At 52.8% G+C, this 19665-nt stretch overlaps 2 protein-coding genes across 4 annotated transcripts in view; both read left to right on the top strand.

Annotated features, from left to right (window-relative positions):
* Window positions 1–8574, top strand: part of GPC3 (glypican 3) — a 168113-nt gene extending 159539 nt beyond the window's left edge. The window contains exon 10 of one of the 2 annotated variants that reach the window (XR_012634362.1): window positions 8470–8574. The gene's annotated coding sequence lies outside the window, so the exon portion shown is untranslated. Of the gene's footprint in view, window positions 1–167; window positions 1851–8469 lie in introns of those variants that run through there. The other variant, XR_012634361.1, reaches the window with a different exon arrangement.
* Window positions 8575–12361: 3787 nt separating this feature from the next.
* Window positions 12362–19665, top strand: part of GPC4 (glypican 4) — a 68473-nt gene continuing 61169 nt past the window's right edge. Inside the window, exon 1 of one of the 2 annotated variants that reach the window (XM_074914907.1) lies at window positions 12362–12719. In XM_074914907.1, the coding sequence (XP_074771008.1) occupies window positions 12362–12719 (358 nt within the window). Of the gene's footprint in view, window positions 12720–13945; window positions 13968–19665 lie in introns of those variants that run through there. The other variant, XM_074914908.1, reaches the window with a different exon arrangement.

Raw genomic sequence — 19665 nt, 5'->3', positions numbered from 1 at the left:
CCCTGAAGGTGCTGGGAGCCTGGCAGCTGGGGGGGAGCAGAGGGTGTATGGGGGCTTTGTTGCAGTTATGCAAGCTGGAGCCTGGAAAAATAGAAATCTGTCCTAAACCTGAAAAACCAGAAACATTCCCTTTTCATTCCCTCTTTTTGCATATTTTCCTATCGCAGAACACAGAGCCACGTGCCTTCTGGATACATGACAAGTGCCTTTGGTTGTATCTCCATCGCAGCAGCGGGAGGATTTCGGTGCCGTCCCAGAGGCTCTGCTGCCCTGCCTGCGGCTGCCGGCCACCCTGCCTGCCTGCCCAGCTCCCTGGGGCTCAGGCTAAAGGTGCTGCTCCAGCCCTGTGCAGTGGAAACCCTCTCCCAGGACGCTGGTTCACACGTTGCAGCTTGCAGTAAGGGCCACACTGGAGCCTTTTTGGTGACCCTGTGGTTAGAGATGTGAGAAAAACCCTTGCAGAAGGTGGAGGGGTCAGTGTTTTCATCACGGTCCCACTCTCCCGCCAGTAGCATCTTGCCTGGTTGGATGAGGCAGCTGGGCTGGCCCACACCATTGCAGGCTGCACCTTCCCTTTGCCTCCAGGAGCTCAAGCCCAGCAGTTGCCTTTCGGTAGCTGGCAGGTCTGTAAATTGTCCCTGACCCACAGCTACTGCTGCTTTTTGGCCCAGGTGTAGTCAGCATGGGAGGGTATGGAGGGTCATTCACATGGGGAGCAACCACTGGCTCCCACGCAAGCTGGGGGTGCTGGTGGGGGAAGACGGGACTTTCCTTGCCCTCTCATCACCTTGAGATGCTCCTGCAGAGAGCAAGGGAAGCCAAGGCCTGGGGTAGGAAATGGTGACCCCCCTTTTTAAGCCATGGCAGGGATTACACATAGTTGAAAGGCACAAGGCTCCAGCCTCTGCTCCAGCCCTCTGTGGTGCTGGACCTGTCCAGGGGTCCGTAATGAAAGGCTGCTTTGGGAAGGGAAATCTTCCATCAGCCTAGCAGGGATTGCCTTCAGACCTGTGGCGCTCAGGCAGAAAGACCGGATGGGGAAATGAGCCGAGCTGCGCGGGGTGGCTGCGTCCCACAGCTTGGAGGCAAATGTTCAGCAGCCGTGTATCTGCTGGTGAAAGAATAAATAGAGACGTGGGTCTTGCACCTTTTAAACACTACATGTCTGCGGACTGTGAATGTGGGGATGGGATTTGCATGCTGCTTTATTTAGTATTATATAAGCTGTGCTGTGTTTACGGAAACCGCCCTGCAGACACCAAATGTGCGACCGCAAAAAAAAAAAAAAAAAAAAAGTTTTAAAAAAGTTTTTAAAAAAAGGGGAAAAAAAGGAAAGGGAAAAAAAAAGAGAGAAGTGGAAGCAACCTCCCATTGCCAGTGCCCTAACTCCATCTCTGCAGTGATGCTTGAGGAGAAACTATTGCTGGAGCTCCCGCTTCTCCTCATGCTGTTGCTGTATCACAAGGCTGAAGGATTTCACCACTAATAATTTATGTCCTTCCCAGAGACAAACGGAGAAGCCCACTGAATTTGGGACTAACTTGTCCCCCTGTGGGGCCACAGCTCAGGGGGGGCGCAGGTGACAGACACAGGGGAGATGGCAGCGGCTGCTGCAGATGGTATGAGCCGATGTCCCCAGTTCTGGGGGGAAGAGCAGGAGAGGTTTGTGGTGCTTCATCCCACAGTAGTCACAGTCAGCCAAGTGCTAAACAAGAGTCAAGGGAGAAGCAGGAGTGCTCTGGGAGGTCTCAGCACAGGGTGCAGGTGGGGTGTGAGCACCGAGGGAAGGAGGGGGACCATGAGCAGCTCTGTGTGTGTCGGTGTGGGGCTGTTGGATGGAATCAGTGTCACCTCCCTCCACAGAGACTGTCACAAGTCACTCACTTCTGTGGAGAAAGAGAGCCCTTGTATGTGATGGCATGATAATAATAACAAAATAATAATAATAATAAACTGCTCTGTAGCTCATCTTGCACTCTCACTCAAACCTCTGTGTGGTTCCTGTACTGCTTGCTTGAAACTTTTTTTTACAGCCTTTAAAGAATGATCATTTTAGGCAAGATATAGATAATTTAATTATTTTTAAGGAGATTGATTGATGCCATTGCCTGATGAGCTGCCAGACTCCGCCTCTGGCAACTGTCTGGCAGAAGCCCCAGGCCATTGTGACCTTGACCTGCTAATGAAATCTCTGAAGGAGTAACTCAAGGTCCTCATGTTCCTGTCTGTGGGATAAGTGGATTCCCCAACTGCTGCTGGGATGGCTTTTACCACTTCTTTTACAGGGCCTCACATGGCATTTTGGTTAACACTCTGCTGATTGCTCTTGATCTTATTCCTGACAGCGTGGGATGGGTGTGCGGATGGTTTGCAGGGCTGCCTGGAGAGCGCCTGGCCGGGACTCACTCCTGAGCCCACCCTTGTTCCCACTATCCCTGTGAAACCCAAGGGAGAGCCAGCTGCATAAGCAGGGGCAGCCACTAATAAAATCGCTGCTACCTGGGGTGCAAAGAAGGTCAGAGCGAGGCATTGCCAGTGTATTTTTTGGAGGGTGCCTGGTGCACGCGGGAGGGCTGAGGGGGTGCTTCCTCGACGCATCAGTCCAGCCAAACCTGCTCTGCCCCTTTGAGGGGGGTCTCTGCCACAAGTGCTGCTTGTCCCTGGGGAGTGTTTGGCCAAGGGATTAGTGCAGTTTGTGATGCTTCATCCCACAGTAGTCACAGTCAGCCAAAGTGTTAAACAGAAATTAATTTGCTCGGTGTTCCCAGGTGTGACAGCACTGAGGTGCTCACCTGGTGTGGAAGGTGCTAATGCTTCACCCCCCAGTCATCTTTCCGCACTTGCTTTCCCATCAGCCTCCTCCTTTCCATGGTGTCCTGGGCAGGTACGCACCAACACTAATTTCCAGGCTGATTAAAACCTTCATTTTAATATTTTTTCCACTTTAAAGTGCCCCTCTGAGCAAGGCCAGATGCTCTTGCTTTTGAAGCACGCTTCTGTTGGGGGTGAGAACATCCCCCAGCCCCATGGAGGCTATCATGGAGGGCATCTTTCATGGGGAAACAGCTCATTGCACCGAACAACGCCGGGGTGCTGAGGCAGGAGGGGTAGCTGGTAAAGCAGCCCTGCTTCACCTCACCTTCGGTGAGCCCGGAGGCGGGCTGCCTCCGCAGCCCATCCAGCTGCAAGTTGGGCACGCTGTGGAGAGGAGGGCAAGCTTTTGGGGCTGGGGATGGAGAGGAAGGGACATGGCCTGAGGGAGAGGTGGGACACAGCGGGGGGCAGGGGTGATGGTGGGGTTTGGGGTGTGTGACAGCTCGTCTCAGTGTCCAAGCTGAGCCTCTCTCTGGCAAGACACAGGCAGTGGCTGCCCTGTGTCCCCGCGGCAGAGGAGCCCATCCTGAGCCAGGTCCTGCAGTCGAGATGTGGCTTAAGTGACTCGGGAGCGTGTCTGTGTCTCTGGGACATGTGTGCTGGCTTACAGGCTCTGGAAAAAAACCACCCACAGGAGCCAGTGTCATTGTAAATGTCACGGTATCGTCATCCCAGCAGTGTACGAGCTGGTGAATGAGGCTCCAAGGCAGCCAGGCCTGCCTTAGAAACCAAATTAAATTTAAAAGAATTTTTAAATTAAGAAATAATTAATTTTGAGTTCCATTCCTGCCATCTGGTTTTGCGTGTTTTGGGTGTGAGTTTTCAGTTTTCTCACTGCAGCCATGGGACTTGAAAAAAAAAACCTCTTTAAAGAGCTGAGACAACAATTTCAAGTGCTGGGCACTTAACATTAAGTATTGTGAAACCTAAATTGCAAGAGCTCAGCACCGCTGAGGTTACTTTCAGACCTGTGTCACTGAAGAGGAGCGAGCACACGGCTACCTGATGCTTTGCTTTCTCAACCGAAACAAAGATGTTGTAAGTCAGAATGAAATTTTCCATGGGGAACTTTTGCTCCATCGTTAATACAGAAAACTGCTGAATGTTTTTTTCCCCTTGTACAAGAGCCTGTGGTGAGCATCTGTACCACGGGCTCCGTGGGGGCTGGTTGTTTCTGGGGGAGCGGGATGGTGAGCGTGTTGCAAGGAGGAGAGACGACAGTTTTGCGTGCAGGCACTTTCAGAAGAGATATGTGGGTGCAGCTCAGAGGTGACATCCCTCGACCTGCCATTTTGGACTGAGGTGGAGCTGAGGGGGTGCAAATCATGGCTTTAATACCCACCAGGATGCCACATCCCCCAGCAAAGGGCTGTGCGGCTGCTGTTCTGCAGACTCATCACCTCCCAAAGTTACTCCCCAGTGGAAGGGGACGTGGGGCTGTGTCCAGCCCTGCACTGGCCATCCTGGGGGGGGTCCCATCCTCTGCACTGGGGATGCTGAGCACTGCTCCCACGTGGACTCTGGAAAGTGGAAAGAGGAGGTGAGAAAAGTCCTTTCTTCTCCTCCTTCCTTTTTTTTTTTTTTTTTTCATTTCATGCCCTTTTTTCTTTTTTTTTTTTTTTTTTTTTTTTGTCTCATCCACTCCTGGATGTGACTGGAGGCCGTTGGCTCTCCCAGCCCACGGGCTGGATTTCCAGGGGATGGAAGCGTGCAGGGCAGCCGGCCTCGCCACGCAGCCCTCGGTGCCTCCGCGGCAGGGACAGCCGGGGCAGCACATCAAAGGGGCAGTGGCTGCTCCCGCCATCCCCATCTCGTGTGGGGCACGCTCCCGGCCCTGTGGCGCGGGACCACCCACGCCGCCCCGCACATCAATCAGCCCCGGCTGAATCTCGCCACTGGCCACCTCCCTGACCCCGCTATCTCCCTCCTTTTTCCCTGGGATTCAAGTGCAAATGCCTCGGGGCCGTGGGATGTGCAGCCCCTGGCACCAGCCGGCCTCAGCCCTCGAGGTTTCCCCGGGCTGGCGTGGGATCTCCCTCCAGCTGCGAGAAGGCTGAGTCCCAGCTGATTTACAGCAGGAAACATTGATCTGCAGGGTAACGAATGGCTGATTTTTTTTTTTTTTTTTTTCCTTTTTTCCTCCTGATCAGCCATTGCAATAAGATGACTTTCATTTTTTTCCCCCCCCTTTCTCCCCAATCTATGCCCAAACTGCAATATCGGTTAAAAATATCATCTGTGAAAAGAAAAGGCAAATAAATGAGCACATCAAAGCCAGCTGCCTGGGGCTGTTCAGTTGGGAGCAGAAATAGGGCTAGGCCCTGGGCCCATTATCTTGCTGATATCTAATGCCACCACTTCAGAGTGTGAGAATGGAGCCTTTTTTTTCCGCAGCCGAGCGTACCGGCCCTGCTGGTGTTTGGGAGCACAAAGGCCGCCATCCACCCCAGCTCTTGAGACAGACTGTTGACATGTTGCTCTCAGATTTCATTCCTGAAAATCTGGAACTTTATGCTGAACAAATAACATGATCTTTTTCCTTCATCTGGAAAGGATAAAAACAATTGCTGGCACTTGGAGCAGATCGCTCTTTCTTTTCCTCCCTCCCAGCTTTCCTCACAAGCCCCGACTCGCTACCCGCAAGTCACAACTCGCATATTTTCATGTGAAAACTTTAAACCACGGGGGGTGAGGGGCAAGATCAGAGTGGAATGAAAAAAGAAGATTAAAAAAGAGGATTGCAAGCAGCACTGATATAACCATGAACGTCTGGCAGCCCACGTGCTGCCCTGGTCCTGCAGCACATCCCTGCTGTGGGATGATGGATGGTGCCCTGCTTCATTCATGCAAGGGCTGGGACATTGGGGAGAGTTGTACCCTATGGGACCCACATTTTGCCCTCTGATAGGTATCACACCTGGGATGGGGACGAGAGCTGTAGCCATTTTGGTCCAAGGCAAATTCTGGCAAGTCCTTCTCAAAGAGCGAGACTTGAGTTGGTACTTGTCCGGTGCCCTGTTCTCCTGGGCTGCTCCTTTGTTGCTTTTGTTTTCATCATGGCACTGTTGGGGAGAGGAGCTGCATCAGCCCGTTCAGCCAACGCAGTGAGCCCGAGGGCAGGCAGTATGTGCACTGCCAGTACCTCCTGCCTGCAGCAGTGGTCATTTTAAGCAGGTTTTGTTTCCTTTCACCTGTGTAACATTTTCCACTCGATGTTTACGAATTCTTTTGAAATAGCCTTTAAACAGAATGAAGAGAGTGCCTGGGGGTAAAAAAAAAAAAATCATTATTTTATCATTATTTATTTTTATTTATCATTATTTTATTGATACTGAAGCGCAGTACAGAATAGGACTGGGACAAGTCCTGCTCAGAACCGATGATCCCCCTGCTCTCTTTTGACCCATTTTCCTTCCAGCAGCCCAGGTGATATTAAAGGGGGTAGTCACTTCCTCTCTCCTCTGCTAACGAAATCCTCAAAGGCGCTGATGCGCATCCCTGCTGTAACAAGGCAGATGTCTACAAATGAAGCGCTTGCTGGACCGGTGCCCAGGTAGAAGCGCTTTGAGGGGAATGAAAGGCCCTAGATGAAGTGCTGGGTGCAGTAATTAGGATCTCTGGAGCTCCCCTTGGCAAGCTCACACTGATCTTTCCACGTTCTAAGAAACCAACTTTGATGTCTCTGCTGACCATCACGGTGCAACTCCATCCCTGGACAACCACAGCTTAACCCGGAGCACAGAACCAGTGGAAACCAGCCTCCTGCCCAGAGGGAGCAACTGCCATCAGCGGTGATGTCCAGCTTCAGAGGGGACTGGGATGTTCTTGCTGACAACTGCAGAGCAACGGGCTCCCTCTTCCCCTGGCTCTGCTCTGTGGGCTTTTAGCTGGCACAAGGCAGTTAGGTAGTACATAGGTATTACTCATTTTTAAGCAGTGCCAACTGACTGAGTTATCTGCTGCTCTGAACATGCCTCTTCCCCTCTCTCCCCTTTCCATGGTAGGAGACTATTTCCTGCTGCTCCAGACAGTGCTTGGGGTTGTTTCCCTCTGCCCCAGGTCTGCAGGGACTGGGGCCACACAGCCGGCGGGGCTGCTGACAGCAACCAGGGCCATCTCCAGCCTTGCCGTGCTGGCCACATGGGCCAAGAGCTCTGGGCTCTGCCAAGAGCAGGGTATGTTTTCTCCATGTACAGGAGATAGGAGAACAAAAAATACCCGGCTTGAATCATGGCCAGGGAGGCTTAGATCAGCCGTTAAGAAATGCTTTTGTGCAATAAGATCCCAAGTCGGTAGCTGGGACAGGCTGTGCAGTCTTGGTCAAGGAGAGATTTGGAGAACAGAGAGGGAGAGGACAGCTTGAGGTCAGACCTGCCAGGCCAGTGAAGGAGGCATCAGGTGTCTGAACTTTTTCCAGTCCTAATCTCTGCAGCTCCAGGGTTTTGTGAACCCCACAGCTGGGTGATGTGCTTATCTGTGGACCAGGAGACTGCACATTTAACAACCCGAGCGGGCAGGCTGGAGCGTGTGTCCTGGCTGTGCCACTGCTCACAGCACCCACAGACCTCACTCTGACCCTGCCCCCAGCTTGTGCCAGCACTGAACCAATTCTTAGAAGGGGAAAAAAAAGGAAAAAAAAAAAAAAGCAGCCCAGGTGGTGATGCCCACCATATATACAGCCCAGAGCACCCAGGGGAGGGCTAAGCAAGGGATTATCACTTGGAAGGGATGGAAATGCGAAAGTGACTCCTGGGCTTGTTTCCTCTGTCATCCCCAAATTATGCTTTCACCTCCCCATGCTGCTCCTCCTCCACCCACCCCACCCCACCACATGCACTCCATCCCCCTCCATATCTACAGGAAGGTTATATGAGTGTGGATGGAGAATTAAACATCATGGCTGTAATTCACACTGAGAAAGGCCTGGGTGAGGCAGACGCAGCGTCCCATCCTTCCACCCAACCTCCTCGGTGGCAGCCAGGCATGGGGAGGATGGAGACATGTCCTGAGGATGCTGGGCTGTGGGAAGGGGTCAGTGTGGATCCGGGATGCCAGCCCAGGTGCCAGCACTGGTCTGGTGAGCCACGTGGTGGCCATCAGGGAGATGCAGCCCAGGGACTCTCTTTGCTCCCCCGCAATGGGGGAGCCAGGAGGAGAGGAAGCCGTGGCCAGCTCTGGAGCAATGGTGACTGACGTTCACTTGCCGGGAATCTGTTGGGGAATATTTTTATCTGCTGGGTGTGAGTGTGCTACACGTCAGAGCCATCTGCCACACAGTCATTTTTGGGAGAGCTGGGAAGTGCAGGCATGAAAATCTGTGAAAGTGAGTGCATTCCTGTGCCCTTCAAAGCTGTGTGTCCCCAAGTCTCCTCCCCGTAGTGTCTGGGGACAGAGCTGGGATGACTTTTTGTCCTGCTGGGGAAGAGACAAACTCTTGCATTCCCTAAAATGGAGATGGTCTTGAGCTCTGCAGAGCAAGCCCCATGCGCTGCAGGCTGGTTCGGCCATGGGAAGCTGAGTGACGCCCTTGCAGCAGCCCCGCTGCACACCCAGTCTGTGCCCCCAACCTCTTAGCATCTTTCCATCTTGTTTCAGTGTGCACAGCACCTTGCACCCTGTTGTGGCAGAGCCTGGCCGGCATCGCCCTCCCTGCAGAAGGCAATGAGAAGATAACCCACCCCTTACCCCAGAGCTGAGCCGTTGCTGTGGAAGGTTTCTGTTTGCTGGACGGGTTGAAGGAGCCTTAGGATAAAAATAAGCGATAAAAATAAATGGAGACATCAGCCCATGCTGAAACACCGGATCTGCTTGCCCTAAAATATCAGGCCGTTGACATTCGAAACCCAGATTCAAAGCGTCATTTTGCAACTAGCAGAATCCCCCCATCCTTGTGACAGATGCCCTGGATTAAACACTCTCTGAATTTGTGGTATCTGGGGTTTTATCAAAGGAGACTGTTTCCACTCGAGCCTCCCTCGTTCCAGCCCAACCACTCTGCCGCAGGAGAGTGAACGCGCCTGGTTCGGGTTTACAATGAGCCGTCTCCTGCTGATGAGCTGGAGCTGGGAAGACATGCCTGTCCAGTTCCCTTTCAACACTTTCTAACCTCCTTGTGGCCCAAGCTTTCCTGCCAGAGTGTAGAATTTAATCACCCTTAATGATAGCCAGCCCAAGGATTGCATTCAGCCAGGTTTCCTAAAGGGCTACAGCTGAAATCTTTATCTGAGTACAACCCCCCATTAAATTCCCTAACAGATGACTGGAAACACCGCAGGGCTGTGGCAGACCTCTGGCCAGGACCAGAATTAAATCGAACCAAAAGCTTAAGCCCCCAATGGACCTCAGCAGGATTTTCGGATGCAATCGGCGTCACTGTTGGGCTTGGGGTTCCTCTCTGCTGCCAGGATTTGTTGGTGCTAGAGGACTGCCCTGCTCCTTCCAACCTGCAGTTAAAAATCGATCCAGTAAATCCTGTGCAGGTGGGAATTACTTGTATTGATTTTTAGCGTAAGCTGGTACATCGCCAACGTGGACTTGGTTGATACCAGTAAGATTTATACCAATTTAACTGCGCTCCCGTGAAGGGTTTGTGCCACTTCTTCTAGAGCAGATACAGAGTGGTCTTAATTAAATTGAAATAACTTTGTTGTGTGGATGAAGGTTCAAGCAGGAGCAACATGGCTGGAGGTCTGTGCTGGAAAGGAGAGGCGGCACACCAGAGGAAGGCGAAGAAAAACTGCGGAGGAGCCGGGTCTCCTCTGGTTTCTCCTTCCCTACCCTTCCTTCTTTCCGAAAAGCTGGCAGGGCTGCAATTTTTCCACTGAATGAGATGACGGAAATTTGAAATGCCAAGTTGTGCAAGGCCCGTGGCATATGCTGGAAGAGGCTCCGTGCAGACGTAATGTGGGTGATGTCACCTTGTCTCCGTCTCCTGCGCAGGGGCCAGTGATGGCGGTGCCAGCGGCTCCGTGCCACAGCCGGCTCTGCCCAGCCCAGGGTGCCCCCAGGACAAGTGGAGGGTCCCCCCAAATAACAGAGGGGACTCACAGCTGACTTTGTGAGCGGGCAGAGAGAAAATGGCTCCAAAAGCCCTGCAGGCAGCACGGGCTCGGCTCTCTGCCAGGTATTGGAGATGGGGACACGAGCCTCAGAATTGGGGAGCATCCCGTGCCACTGTGGGGGGGCCTCAAAGTATCTTCTAAGGCTGGAAAAGAAGCACTGAGTCTGGCGGCAGAAATGATAATGGGGAGAGAGAAGAGTTTTGGGGGAGGTGGGAAGTCAGAAGTTTTCACCCTGAAAAAAAAGATCAACTAAACTGCAATTTTTCCTCTGCTTTTCTCTGTCTTTTTCTCCTGGGAAAGGGAGAGAAATGGGGAAGGGGAATTGCTTGAGTGGTTTGGGGTGAGGGGGCTGGGGAGGTCCTACCAGATGTGAGAGAATGCTGGAGAAGGTGAAAAACTCAGAGAAAAATTTCTTTTTTTGAGAGAGGCTAATTTTCCATTCCTTAAAAAAAAAAAAAAAAGAGTTTTTAATGAAAAATTTCAGGCAGGCCCATTGTTTTGCTGCAGCCTTTGATTTAACTACTTGATCAAGTATTTGACAAAACCCTCCGTGTTTTTCAGGAGGTTTCTTAAATCCTGCCGAGGTATGGGATTATGAGAAACAACAAATGGCAAGCTGTCTCTAACCCCACAGACTTTCTCACTCTCGTTTTCTCTCTCACTTTGGAATAAAAAATGCAGTGCTCCCTGCTGAGTTCTCTTTAAAATTCACATTGTCTCTTCAAATAAAGGCTGGGAGGGTGAGGTAGTGCTTTGAAAACCAGAACTCAGTCATACATTGCAGGGCCAGATCCTAGAGGATTATTCTCTCTCAGGACACTTTATAACTTCATGAGAACTTCTGGCCTGGCTTGTCTCACCAGCTCGGCTTGAGTGGCCCCGGCGGATGGCAGGGTGACTGAGATCCTTTTCTATCAGGATGGCTGGATTAGTCTCTGGAGGCTTTTAAAACCATGATAAAGCAAACTCCAGCTTTGCCCCCGGGAATGGTGTGGCCAGTTTCCCATGGAGGCAGGGGATGCTCCCTGCATCCCTGCCAGAGGGGAAGCCCTGCTGCAGCGGGAGCCTCTCCATCGCATTTGGCCCAGGCCGGGCTGTGGTAACAAGGCCTTCCCTTGCTCTAGGTGTAATTCCTCGACTGCAGCAGCCTGCGCTGCCCCAAGGCTGTGGTGAGCTGCCGGCATCGCCGCTGGAAAGCTCAGAGCTGAAGGAGCATCTTGTTCCCACGAGAAGTGGCTGGCGGGACAGCGTGGCCGTGCTTTGCTGTCGGCACGCTCTCGCCGGGGAAATGAATAGAGGGTCTTTTCCTCCCGACCCGCCCGGCCTTTCGCTGACAAAGGCTTGAGAGCAGGGGGGTGAAGCTGGCAACTTCCTTTTGCTGTTGTTTCAGCCTGTCCTTCCCCAACCGGGCAACGAGAGAAATGAGTATAATAAAGGAGCATATTGAAATGTAAACCACTGCATATTTATTTTGTTTTAAATGATGCTATCACCGGGCCATTACACTGTCGTGGGACAAATGACACGGTGGTGAGACACAGCACCGGGCGCAGGCAGACGGACGCTGCAGTGGGACAGAGCTGCTTGCACAGGGTCTGCACCCAAGGGACACGGACACCGAGACCTCGCCGTGCCAGACGGGGAGAAAGGTGTCCTTAGGCAGACCCTTTAAGTGACATTACAGCCCCGTGACATTATGACAGGGCCTGCCGTTTTGCAGTGCTATTTCTGTGATTTGAAGCAAGCGGCAGTTGTTGGACTTAAATCCCTGGTTCAAGGGTTTAGTGGGGCGTGTTTACATCTGGGCATGGGTACGAATGGAGGAAGAGCGGCCGGAGCACCTCGGTGCCTGTGTTCCTGAGGCCCCTGTCCTGCCAAACTCTTGGAAACGGAAGATTGGTGAGAAAAACAGCCGGTTTTGACGAGTCTTTCATGCACACCGTTGAAACCTGTCACAGTGATGTCAAAATTCATCAGCTTAGCGAACCTCTTAAACCTGGAGCAGGGCTCAACCACCTACAGCTCCGCTCAAGGAAGAGCCGCCAGCCCAGCCCTTTCCAACCCCTTCCAGGGAATTCCTCTTCCCCCAGCGGGGCACTGGGGCGCTGGGGATGGGTGGGACCGTGGGTGCCAGGTGGGAACCCCCCCCGGCCGGGGGGTGCCGGGGCCGGCGGGGGGAGCGGGGCCGGCGGGCCGGGCTCCCCGCGGGGGGGGGCGGCGCAGCGGGGCCGCTCACCGGGGATGGGGGGGGGGGCGGCGAGGGCGGGCGGGCAGCCCCGGGCTCCGCTCCGCCTCGCTGGGCGGGCGGATCCCAGCTCCTGATTTTCGCGGGGGCTGCAGAGGCTTGTCCCGGCCCTGCGCGATCCTGCTTGGCTGCCGCCCTCCCCGCCTCCCTCCTCCTCCTCCTCCTCCTCCTCCACCACCCCATGTGCTTCCTGCCGGGCCAAGTTTGCCGCCGAGCGCCGCCGCACGCCGGGCCAGCGGAGCGGAGCCGCGGCGGAGCGGAGCGGGGTGCACGGCCGCGGGCGCGGCGCGGCGGGGCAGGCTCGGCGGAGGGCCGGCTGCGGCCTCGGGGCGCTCTCGCCCGGCCCCGGCGGCCCCTGCCCGGCCGCACCATGCCGCGGCGCCGCGGCTGCCTGCCGCCCCTCCTCTGCACTTTGGCCGCCCTCAGCCTGCCGCTGCTGCTGGCCGCCGAGCCCCGCGCCAAAAGTTGCTCCGAAGTGCGGCGGCTGTACGCCGCCAAGGGCTTCAGCCAGAGCGAAGCGCCCAGCCACGAGATCAGCGGTGAGTCGCGATCGTCGCCGGCGCCTTTGTGCGCTCGGACCCGCGGGGGCTGTGTGTGTGTGTGCGTGTGTGTGTGCGTGTGTGTGTGTGTGTGTGCGCGCACGGGGGGAGCGAGCCCACCCCGGCCCGGGTCCCCGCCGCAGCGCGGGGTGCTCGGCTCGGCCCCCCCCGCGCCGGAGCTCGGCGCTTATCCCGCATCGGCGAGCCGGGACGCGCGGCAGGAGCCGGCGCGGCTGCCCCGAGCGCTGTCCCCCCGCCGGGCCCCGCTCCCCGCCGCCTCCCCCGGTACCGCGGCAGCGGGCGGGACCGCGCCTGTTGCCGGCTCCGCGCCCGGCCGCGGGGCGCGGGCTGCCTGCCCTTGGGCTGCCTTTCTCCCCGCCGGCGGCCGGCCCCGTCCCGCCCCAGGTGCCCTGGCCCGGCGGCCTGCGGCTGGAGGGAACGGAGAAATTTTTGTTGTTGTTGTTCTTTCCCCCCCCCCCCTTTTTTTTTTTTCCTTTTCTTTCTTCCCTCCACCGTCGTCCCGAGGTACTTGGCGCATCCCGGGGACAGGAGTGCTCGCAGCAGACAGCAGTAGGAAATGGTAGCTAATGTGCTCACACCCAAAACATTTTATTCTTTTTGTTTCATCCTTCATCTCCCTCCCAGGGCCGCTGCTTTTATTTCCCCTTCTGAATGACCTACTGGACCGCATTCTCCGCGGAACAAAGGAAGTGCCTTTTTAGCTGGAATCCTCGGAGACCACCAAGGACTCCAGCTCATGCACTGCAATTTCGCACTACTTTCAACAATAACAAAAATGCATGACTGAATGGCTCAAAAATGTGGAGTGTTAAAGGCATTCATTTCGGTCTAGGACACTGTCACAACACAGACAGACCCCAAGTAAATACCTTTAGACGGCTAAGATAGAAGCTGGGGGTAATCTTTACCATTGGTGTGCCCTCCAGATATGCATACATTATCCTTTTCACTGACAAAACTAAAATGATTTCAGTCGGTTGTGCTTTTATATCGTCAGACTAATGATATGCGTTTAGCCTACATCTGTTTGAATAAAATTGCAGGCCCGTTTACTTCTCCAAGAAATATTTTAATGAGAAACGTCTGACTGGTTGCAGTTAAAATACTCTTTCCCCTTCACCCTCCCTGCTTTGTAAAATGGTCCCTAATAAAGAGGCTTGGATTTGATTTGAGTTCAGCCCTCATCAGTGTAGGATCAGGACGAGAGTGGGCTTCCTCATATGTCCGGTACTGGGAAGGTTTGACCTAGTCCTTATTTTATATATTGTTGTTTAAGGTGACTTGGTGAGCTTTGGAAGATGTCGGGAGTAGATCATGCTGACAGGGCTTCCATTTGAGGCTCTAAAGCCGTTGTCAGTTTGACCCTGTGCTTTTGAAATGAGGGGTCAGAGAAAAGTGATGAGCAAGGTGAGATTATTTGACAAAAGAAGGGCTTTCTGCAGTGACACGCTGAAAATACCAGCTGGGTTTTATCACTGTTCCAGGGGTACAGGGAGTCTGTGTCTGGCCTTGCCTGGAAAGCAACAGGTCTTGCAAAGTTACGTTTTACACGTCATGCTGCTCTTCAGGGTGTTTCAGAGAGGGTGGTGGAAGTCTTTCAAGGAGGTGCGCTGGTACGGCTTTAAAGTGTGGTGTACCTCAGGTGTGACTGTGCTTAAAATTAAACCTCAAGTGGGGTGCTACACCTGCTGCAGTTTCACACTCCCCCTGTGAATTCATGTGGTTTTGGCGTGTGTCGTGTTTAGAGGCTCCGGATCTCCCCTCTTGCCGCTCAGCTGGTGTACGCAGACGGTAACCGCTTGTCACGCTGCTGGTTTTAAACTTTCTAAGCGTGTGGTGCTTCACCTGCCGTTGTTGCCTTTGCGGGGCCAGCGCTGGGAACCGGTGTGCTGTGGGCTGGGTGGGAAACGCTGCCCGTGACAAGGCTGGAGGCTGGGGTCCAACGCCAGGGCGAAAGGTCTGCGGTGCCTGTTGCATCTGGAAAAATGAGTCACTTGCCAAACCTTTGATTTGAGTTGGTGTTTGAGGTGATAGTGCTGTTTTCCTACCTGGCAGCATGGCTAATCAGTGAGAATGAGATAAATGCGTGTGAGGGAAAAAGCTCTGTGTTAGATGAGTCTCCCATTGGGGTAATGGTGGGAACTGGTGATCTCTGCTTGGTAGCACCTCTCTCTCACTAAACTGTGGCAGAGAACAGGTTGGAGAGTGTTCAACAGGCTCTGATGCTGGTGGGATAATGTGTGGAAACGTAGTTGGTACTGGCATGAACTCAAGTCTGAAGTCCATCAGGTTATTTAGGTTTTTGTACTGGTTTTGTGAATTGTGCTTTATTCTGCCATCTCTTACAGAATTGCTTTAGATCACAGCGCATGGACAGAAACTTCCTAGCATCTTCTCAAAAAGGTGTCCTAAAAGCTGCAGCAAATTAGTTTCCGTAAGTCTAGTGACTTCTTTCCTGTCAGGGATTACTGAACCTACAAAATGTTGGCCTTGAATTGTCAAAGTGAAGCAGCCGGGTGGTGTGGGCTGATGTGCCCCTGCACTGGGCTGTGTGACAGCAAGTGAAACTCATCCTTGCCAGATGGCCACGGGAGTCATTTGGGGTTTAGCAGCATCTCACATGGAATTTTTTTTTTTTTTTGCTACATTTTAGTTCTTCTGTAGCAGTAGGTGTGCACAACTCTTTTTTTTTTTTAATCTTTTTTTCAAGGAAGTGCCTATTCCAGCAATATTTTTATCTCTATCATTGCTATTTCAGTTAAAAAGGCTATTCCTTGTCCATAATTACTCAGGAGTTCAATTTAATATTTGTTTAGACTATGTTTAGGACCTAATTAGAATATGCATAAATAGCTGGTTATATCTTGCCTAAGTACATAAGCATTTGTGAAAGAAGCTCACAGCTGGTCAACTCATTGTTTGCTTGATAAGAGGTGTGAAATGTGCTATTTGTGGTGTGGAACATACAGAAATTGTTTCCTTTTATGTTAGCTTGCTGTGATCTTTAGTAGTTCTGCACCTATAGCCGCGTGATACAGGCTCATGGCAGTGGTGAGATGCAATCTTGCTCCTGTTGCTGGAGAGATCACTGCTTGTGTAGAGCTGGTGTAGATGGTTGGTTTGTGAAACTTGACTTTTGATGATAACGTATAGGTGGTAAGTGGTGTGGGGAGAGCAGCAGCCTGTAACAGCTTTTAAGATGACTTTAAAAGTTTCCTGAGGAGAGAAACACATCTCAGGAGGGTCTGGGTCCTACAGCCTGTGACTGCTCACTTTGTTCAAATGCTACCGGCAAAGTATTGCTCCTTATTGAACCCACGTGTCTCCAGGCTGTGGTGGTGATGGAGCAAAACTCCCCAGGAGTGACCATCTGCAGGGGCTGCTTACTCCGGTTGGTCTGGTGTGGCTGCAGAATGAAATGCAAAGCGAGCTGGTGCCGTGGCATCCTGAGATCCACAGTAGGTGGCTGTGATTTAAAAACAAAAACCCCCAATGTTTCTTTCAAGAGACTCCTTCTTGCCCTCAGGTGTTAAATGGATGGAAATTCCTTCCCTTTTCCTGCTAATTGGAAGAAATAGATGTTTCTTTTCCTGGATTGAAAAGGGGGGGGGGGGGGGGGGAATCTTGCCTGTTGGTGGAAAGTGTTATCAGTTAACCTGCGAATTTCCTGCAGAAGTGTAATGCCTTCCCTTGCTGTCAGTGCTGTCCTGATTTCGTGGTGGTGTGGAGGCAGGCTCGAGCAGAAGATGCCCTCCTGGGGAGCACAGAGTGAGCCTGGAGCCTGCCTCTGCAGGGAGCTGGGCACAAGCAGTACTCTGTTCAGTCGTAGTGAAGATGCTCGATGTAATCTTTGTCTCTATTTAAACCAAATTAATGGAATAGCTGCATTTATTTGTCGGGAGTGATGGAGAACAGTTCTTCCACTGTGACAGAGGAAGTCACTTGGCCCTTGATTTTTAGACTCATGGGATTTTGCCCAAAGTAACTCTGGTGGGGGTGGCCTCGTCCTGCTGCTCGGTGGTTCCCGGCGTGTTTGTGGTTGTCAGCCAGGTGCCGATGCATCACCCAGATGTGCCGCCGTGGTCGATCAGGAAGGCTGCTCTGTTGGCATTGCTGTTTTACGTATAAAGTTCAGCAGACGCTGTTTTAGTTTTTCACATGCTTCTCTTCCAACTGAGAAAAAGTTTCTGGATCTTGTCCAGGACTGTGTTACTTGTGCTGTCTGGCACCCCCGAGCCTGTTGCAGTTGGTTTGCGCAAGACGGCTCCTGGGCTCGTTGGGGTATCAAAAGGACCAGGTAACGCCTGGTCCTCCTCGCCATCCATCTGAAGGTGTGGAGCTGTTTGCAGTGACTCTTACCTGGTGAAGGCCTTGTCCTTGGCAAGCAGGGTGGCTTCTCCTGCCCAACGTGCGTTAGTGGAGCAACTGCCTGACCACCTGTGGGTGAGGAAGTGACCGTCGGAGAACGTCCTCGCGGCAAACGCAAGTGCCTGGAATGGAAAAGTAAACGAGAGAATCTCTTGAAGTATTTTTAGCTGCTTCTAATGTCATTTAGAAACTGGAAACGTCAGGAGGGGGGAGCTGGCAGCGTGCGAGTCGCCCGCAGGCCACCGGCGAGCTCCCCGGTGTCCGGCGCTGGCGGCTGCGTGGCTCGGCCAGCGTTGGCAAGCACTGGCGGCGGCCCCCGCCTGAGTCACGGCTCCAGCCGCCGCTCGCCTGGGACTCTACTTTCTGTCTGTAAATCTGCAGCGCGGGGTTTTGTTCAACTGCCGCAGCGCGCCGTGTCCTAGCAGCCGGCAGCGTGAAGCATGTGGTTAGCAGCAACTGCTTGCAGTGGTCCGGGCTGAGTGGGAGTATCGTTTTCCTTGGCAGACACTTCATAGAAAGTTCTGTTTTTTCTGCCAGAATAAGCAGACATTACATTCCATACAATTCATAGTCAAATTATTATCTATTGTTAAAATTGCCTTAATTATCAGATGTTTCCTTAGACGTGTAGCTGTTTTTTAAGAGGCTGAATAGATGTGTGTACATTGTGCAGGAGGCCTGAGCTGCAGTACTGTTTTGTAGTTTCAGGGAGATTTTCTGTGGCTTTCGTATGTCAACAGACTTTTTATTCTTGCTGAAACAGCAGCAGAGCAAGGCCAACACAGCAGTGAGGCGCTGAGTTTGCCTCGGGTCTCTGCCTCTCCCCTCCACTGCGATACTTGTCCTTGATACCTGCGGAGCCAAGGAAGTTCAGGCTGAAGCATCGCTGCTGCGTGCAAGCAATAGCTGTGACATGGCTTCAATGGGAGGAGGTCCCAGACAAGCATCTTCTGTCTTGGAGGCACTGGTAGCATCTGCTCAGCAGGGCTGGGACCTCTGTCAGGAGGCTGGAAGGGTCTGGGGTTATTTGGGGTGGTGATGTCTGTGGTCTTCACCTGCTCTGTGGTGTTGGCTGGTGGCTCGTGCAGACCACACCATCCTGGTTATGTGCAGTGAGTTGCCAGCCCCGGGAGCATCCCGGAGCCTGCATGGATGGAGAAGGACTGCCAGTGCTTCTCGAGAGCTGTTGAATGTGTGGTTCTCACCTCCTGCCCCCTCCGCCTGTAGCTGTTGCCCTGATAAATAGGAGGGTGCTCACCACGGGACTTCTGTGGATGTACACGTGTGTCGAGTTGCATGGGCTCTATCCTTCACATCTCCCTCCTGCTCTCCTCCCCAAACTGCAGGTTTGGGCAGCACCGGGATGGAGCATTAGGATTATACTGTCTGCTGCAAAATCCTTCACCTCCTCCCAGAAGAGAAGCAACCCTCCAGCACCTGATTTCTTGCTTTTGTTCTACTTTTTTTTTTTTTTTTTTTTTTCCAAGGAAATTCTTGTTAGCCAAAGAGGTCAGGGTGTGCATCTCCTCCCCGGCTGCTGAGAGTGGGCTGCCAGCCCCGGTCTCCGGGGCAATAACCTTCTCGCATTCCTCACATTCCTCCTGCTTTCCCTTTCTTTTGAGATTATGAAGATAACTTCCTTCTCCCATTGCTAAGCAATGCGAGGCCCTGGCAAAACCCGGTAAAACTCTTTAAGTTTTCCCATTGCTTCCTAAATTACCTGTGTGCACCAGGATGCCCCCATAGCAAACCCCTCTGGTGCCCTGGAAGGGGCAATTTGTGCTGTTTGCTGGGATTTGTGCATCTCAGGAAGAAAGCTGCTGCTTGTTATTACTTCTTTTAATTGCCAAGTGTTTTAATTAAAAGAGAATGACTTTGTTGTAGCCCATCTTACCTGCTTCCTGGTTTGTTAAAGACTTTCCTTAGTGTTTCATGAAACTATTTCGCCTTCCCAGCAGAGATTTCGGGCCGTCTGTGTTTTTCTTTGCCTGTGCAGCATCACAGAGGCTGCAGCTGAAGTGGTGTGTTTGTTCCAGGGGATTTTCTTCTTGTTTACATCTTTCTGGTCTGGGAAAAGCACTTGGGTAACAGCAGCATGTTGGGAAGAGGGGAGCCGGTGAGGAGGTGTCAGAGGCTTTACATGCGTGGGGCTGGTGGCAGCCATGTGGGCTGTCAGCGGGCTTTGCCCTCGCGGGGATGTGTCTACAATGGTTTTCTTAGGACAACGTTTTCTGCTTGCAAACAGCCATGGCCAGCGCAGATGTCTCACCTGCTGGTTCGTGCCTAGTGAGCTGGCATGTCTCGTGTCCCCGTGGGGCCTGGGAGAGCGGTGGCGTGGGATGGGGAAGGAGGGGTGATCCCCAAGGGCAGCGGTACATCACCTTGCTGGCAAAGTGTGGTGCTTGTAAGGACGAGATGGTGCTTAAAAAAGTGTTTGTGGGGGCACCTACTGATGGGGTTGGCCTTTAAGGGCTGCCCAGTGTTGATTTTAATGTGAAATTAGGCCTCTTTTCCAATGTAAAACATTGCCTGATTTCGACACCCCCCACTCCCCTGC

The sequence above is a fragment of the Athene noctua genome, chromosome 11 (assembly GCF_965140245.1).
Source record: "Athene noctua chromosome 11, bAthNoc1.hap1.1, whole genome shotgun sequence".
Lineage (NCBI taxonomy): Eukaryota > Metazoa > Chordata > Aves > Strigiformes > Strigidae > Athene > Athene noctua.
This window is presented reverse-complemented; position numbering and strand designations above follow the sequence as displayed.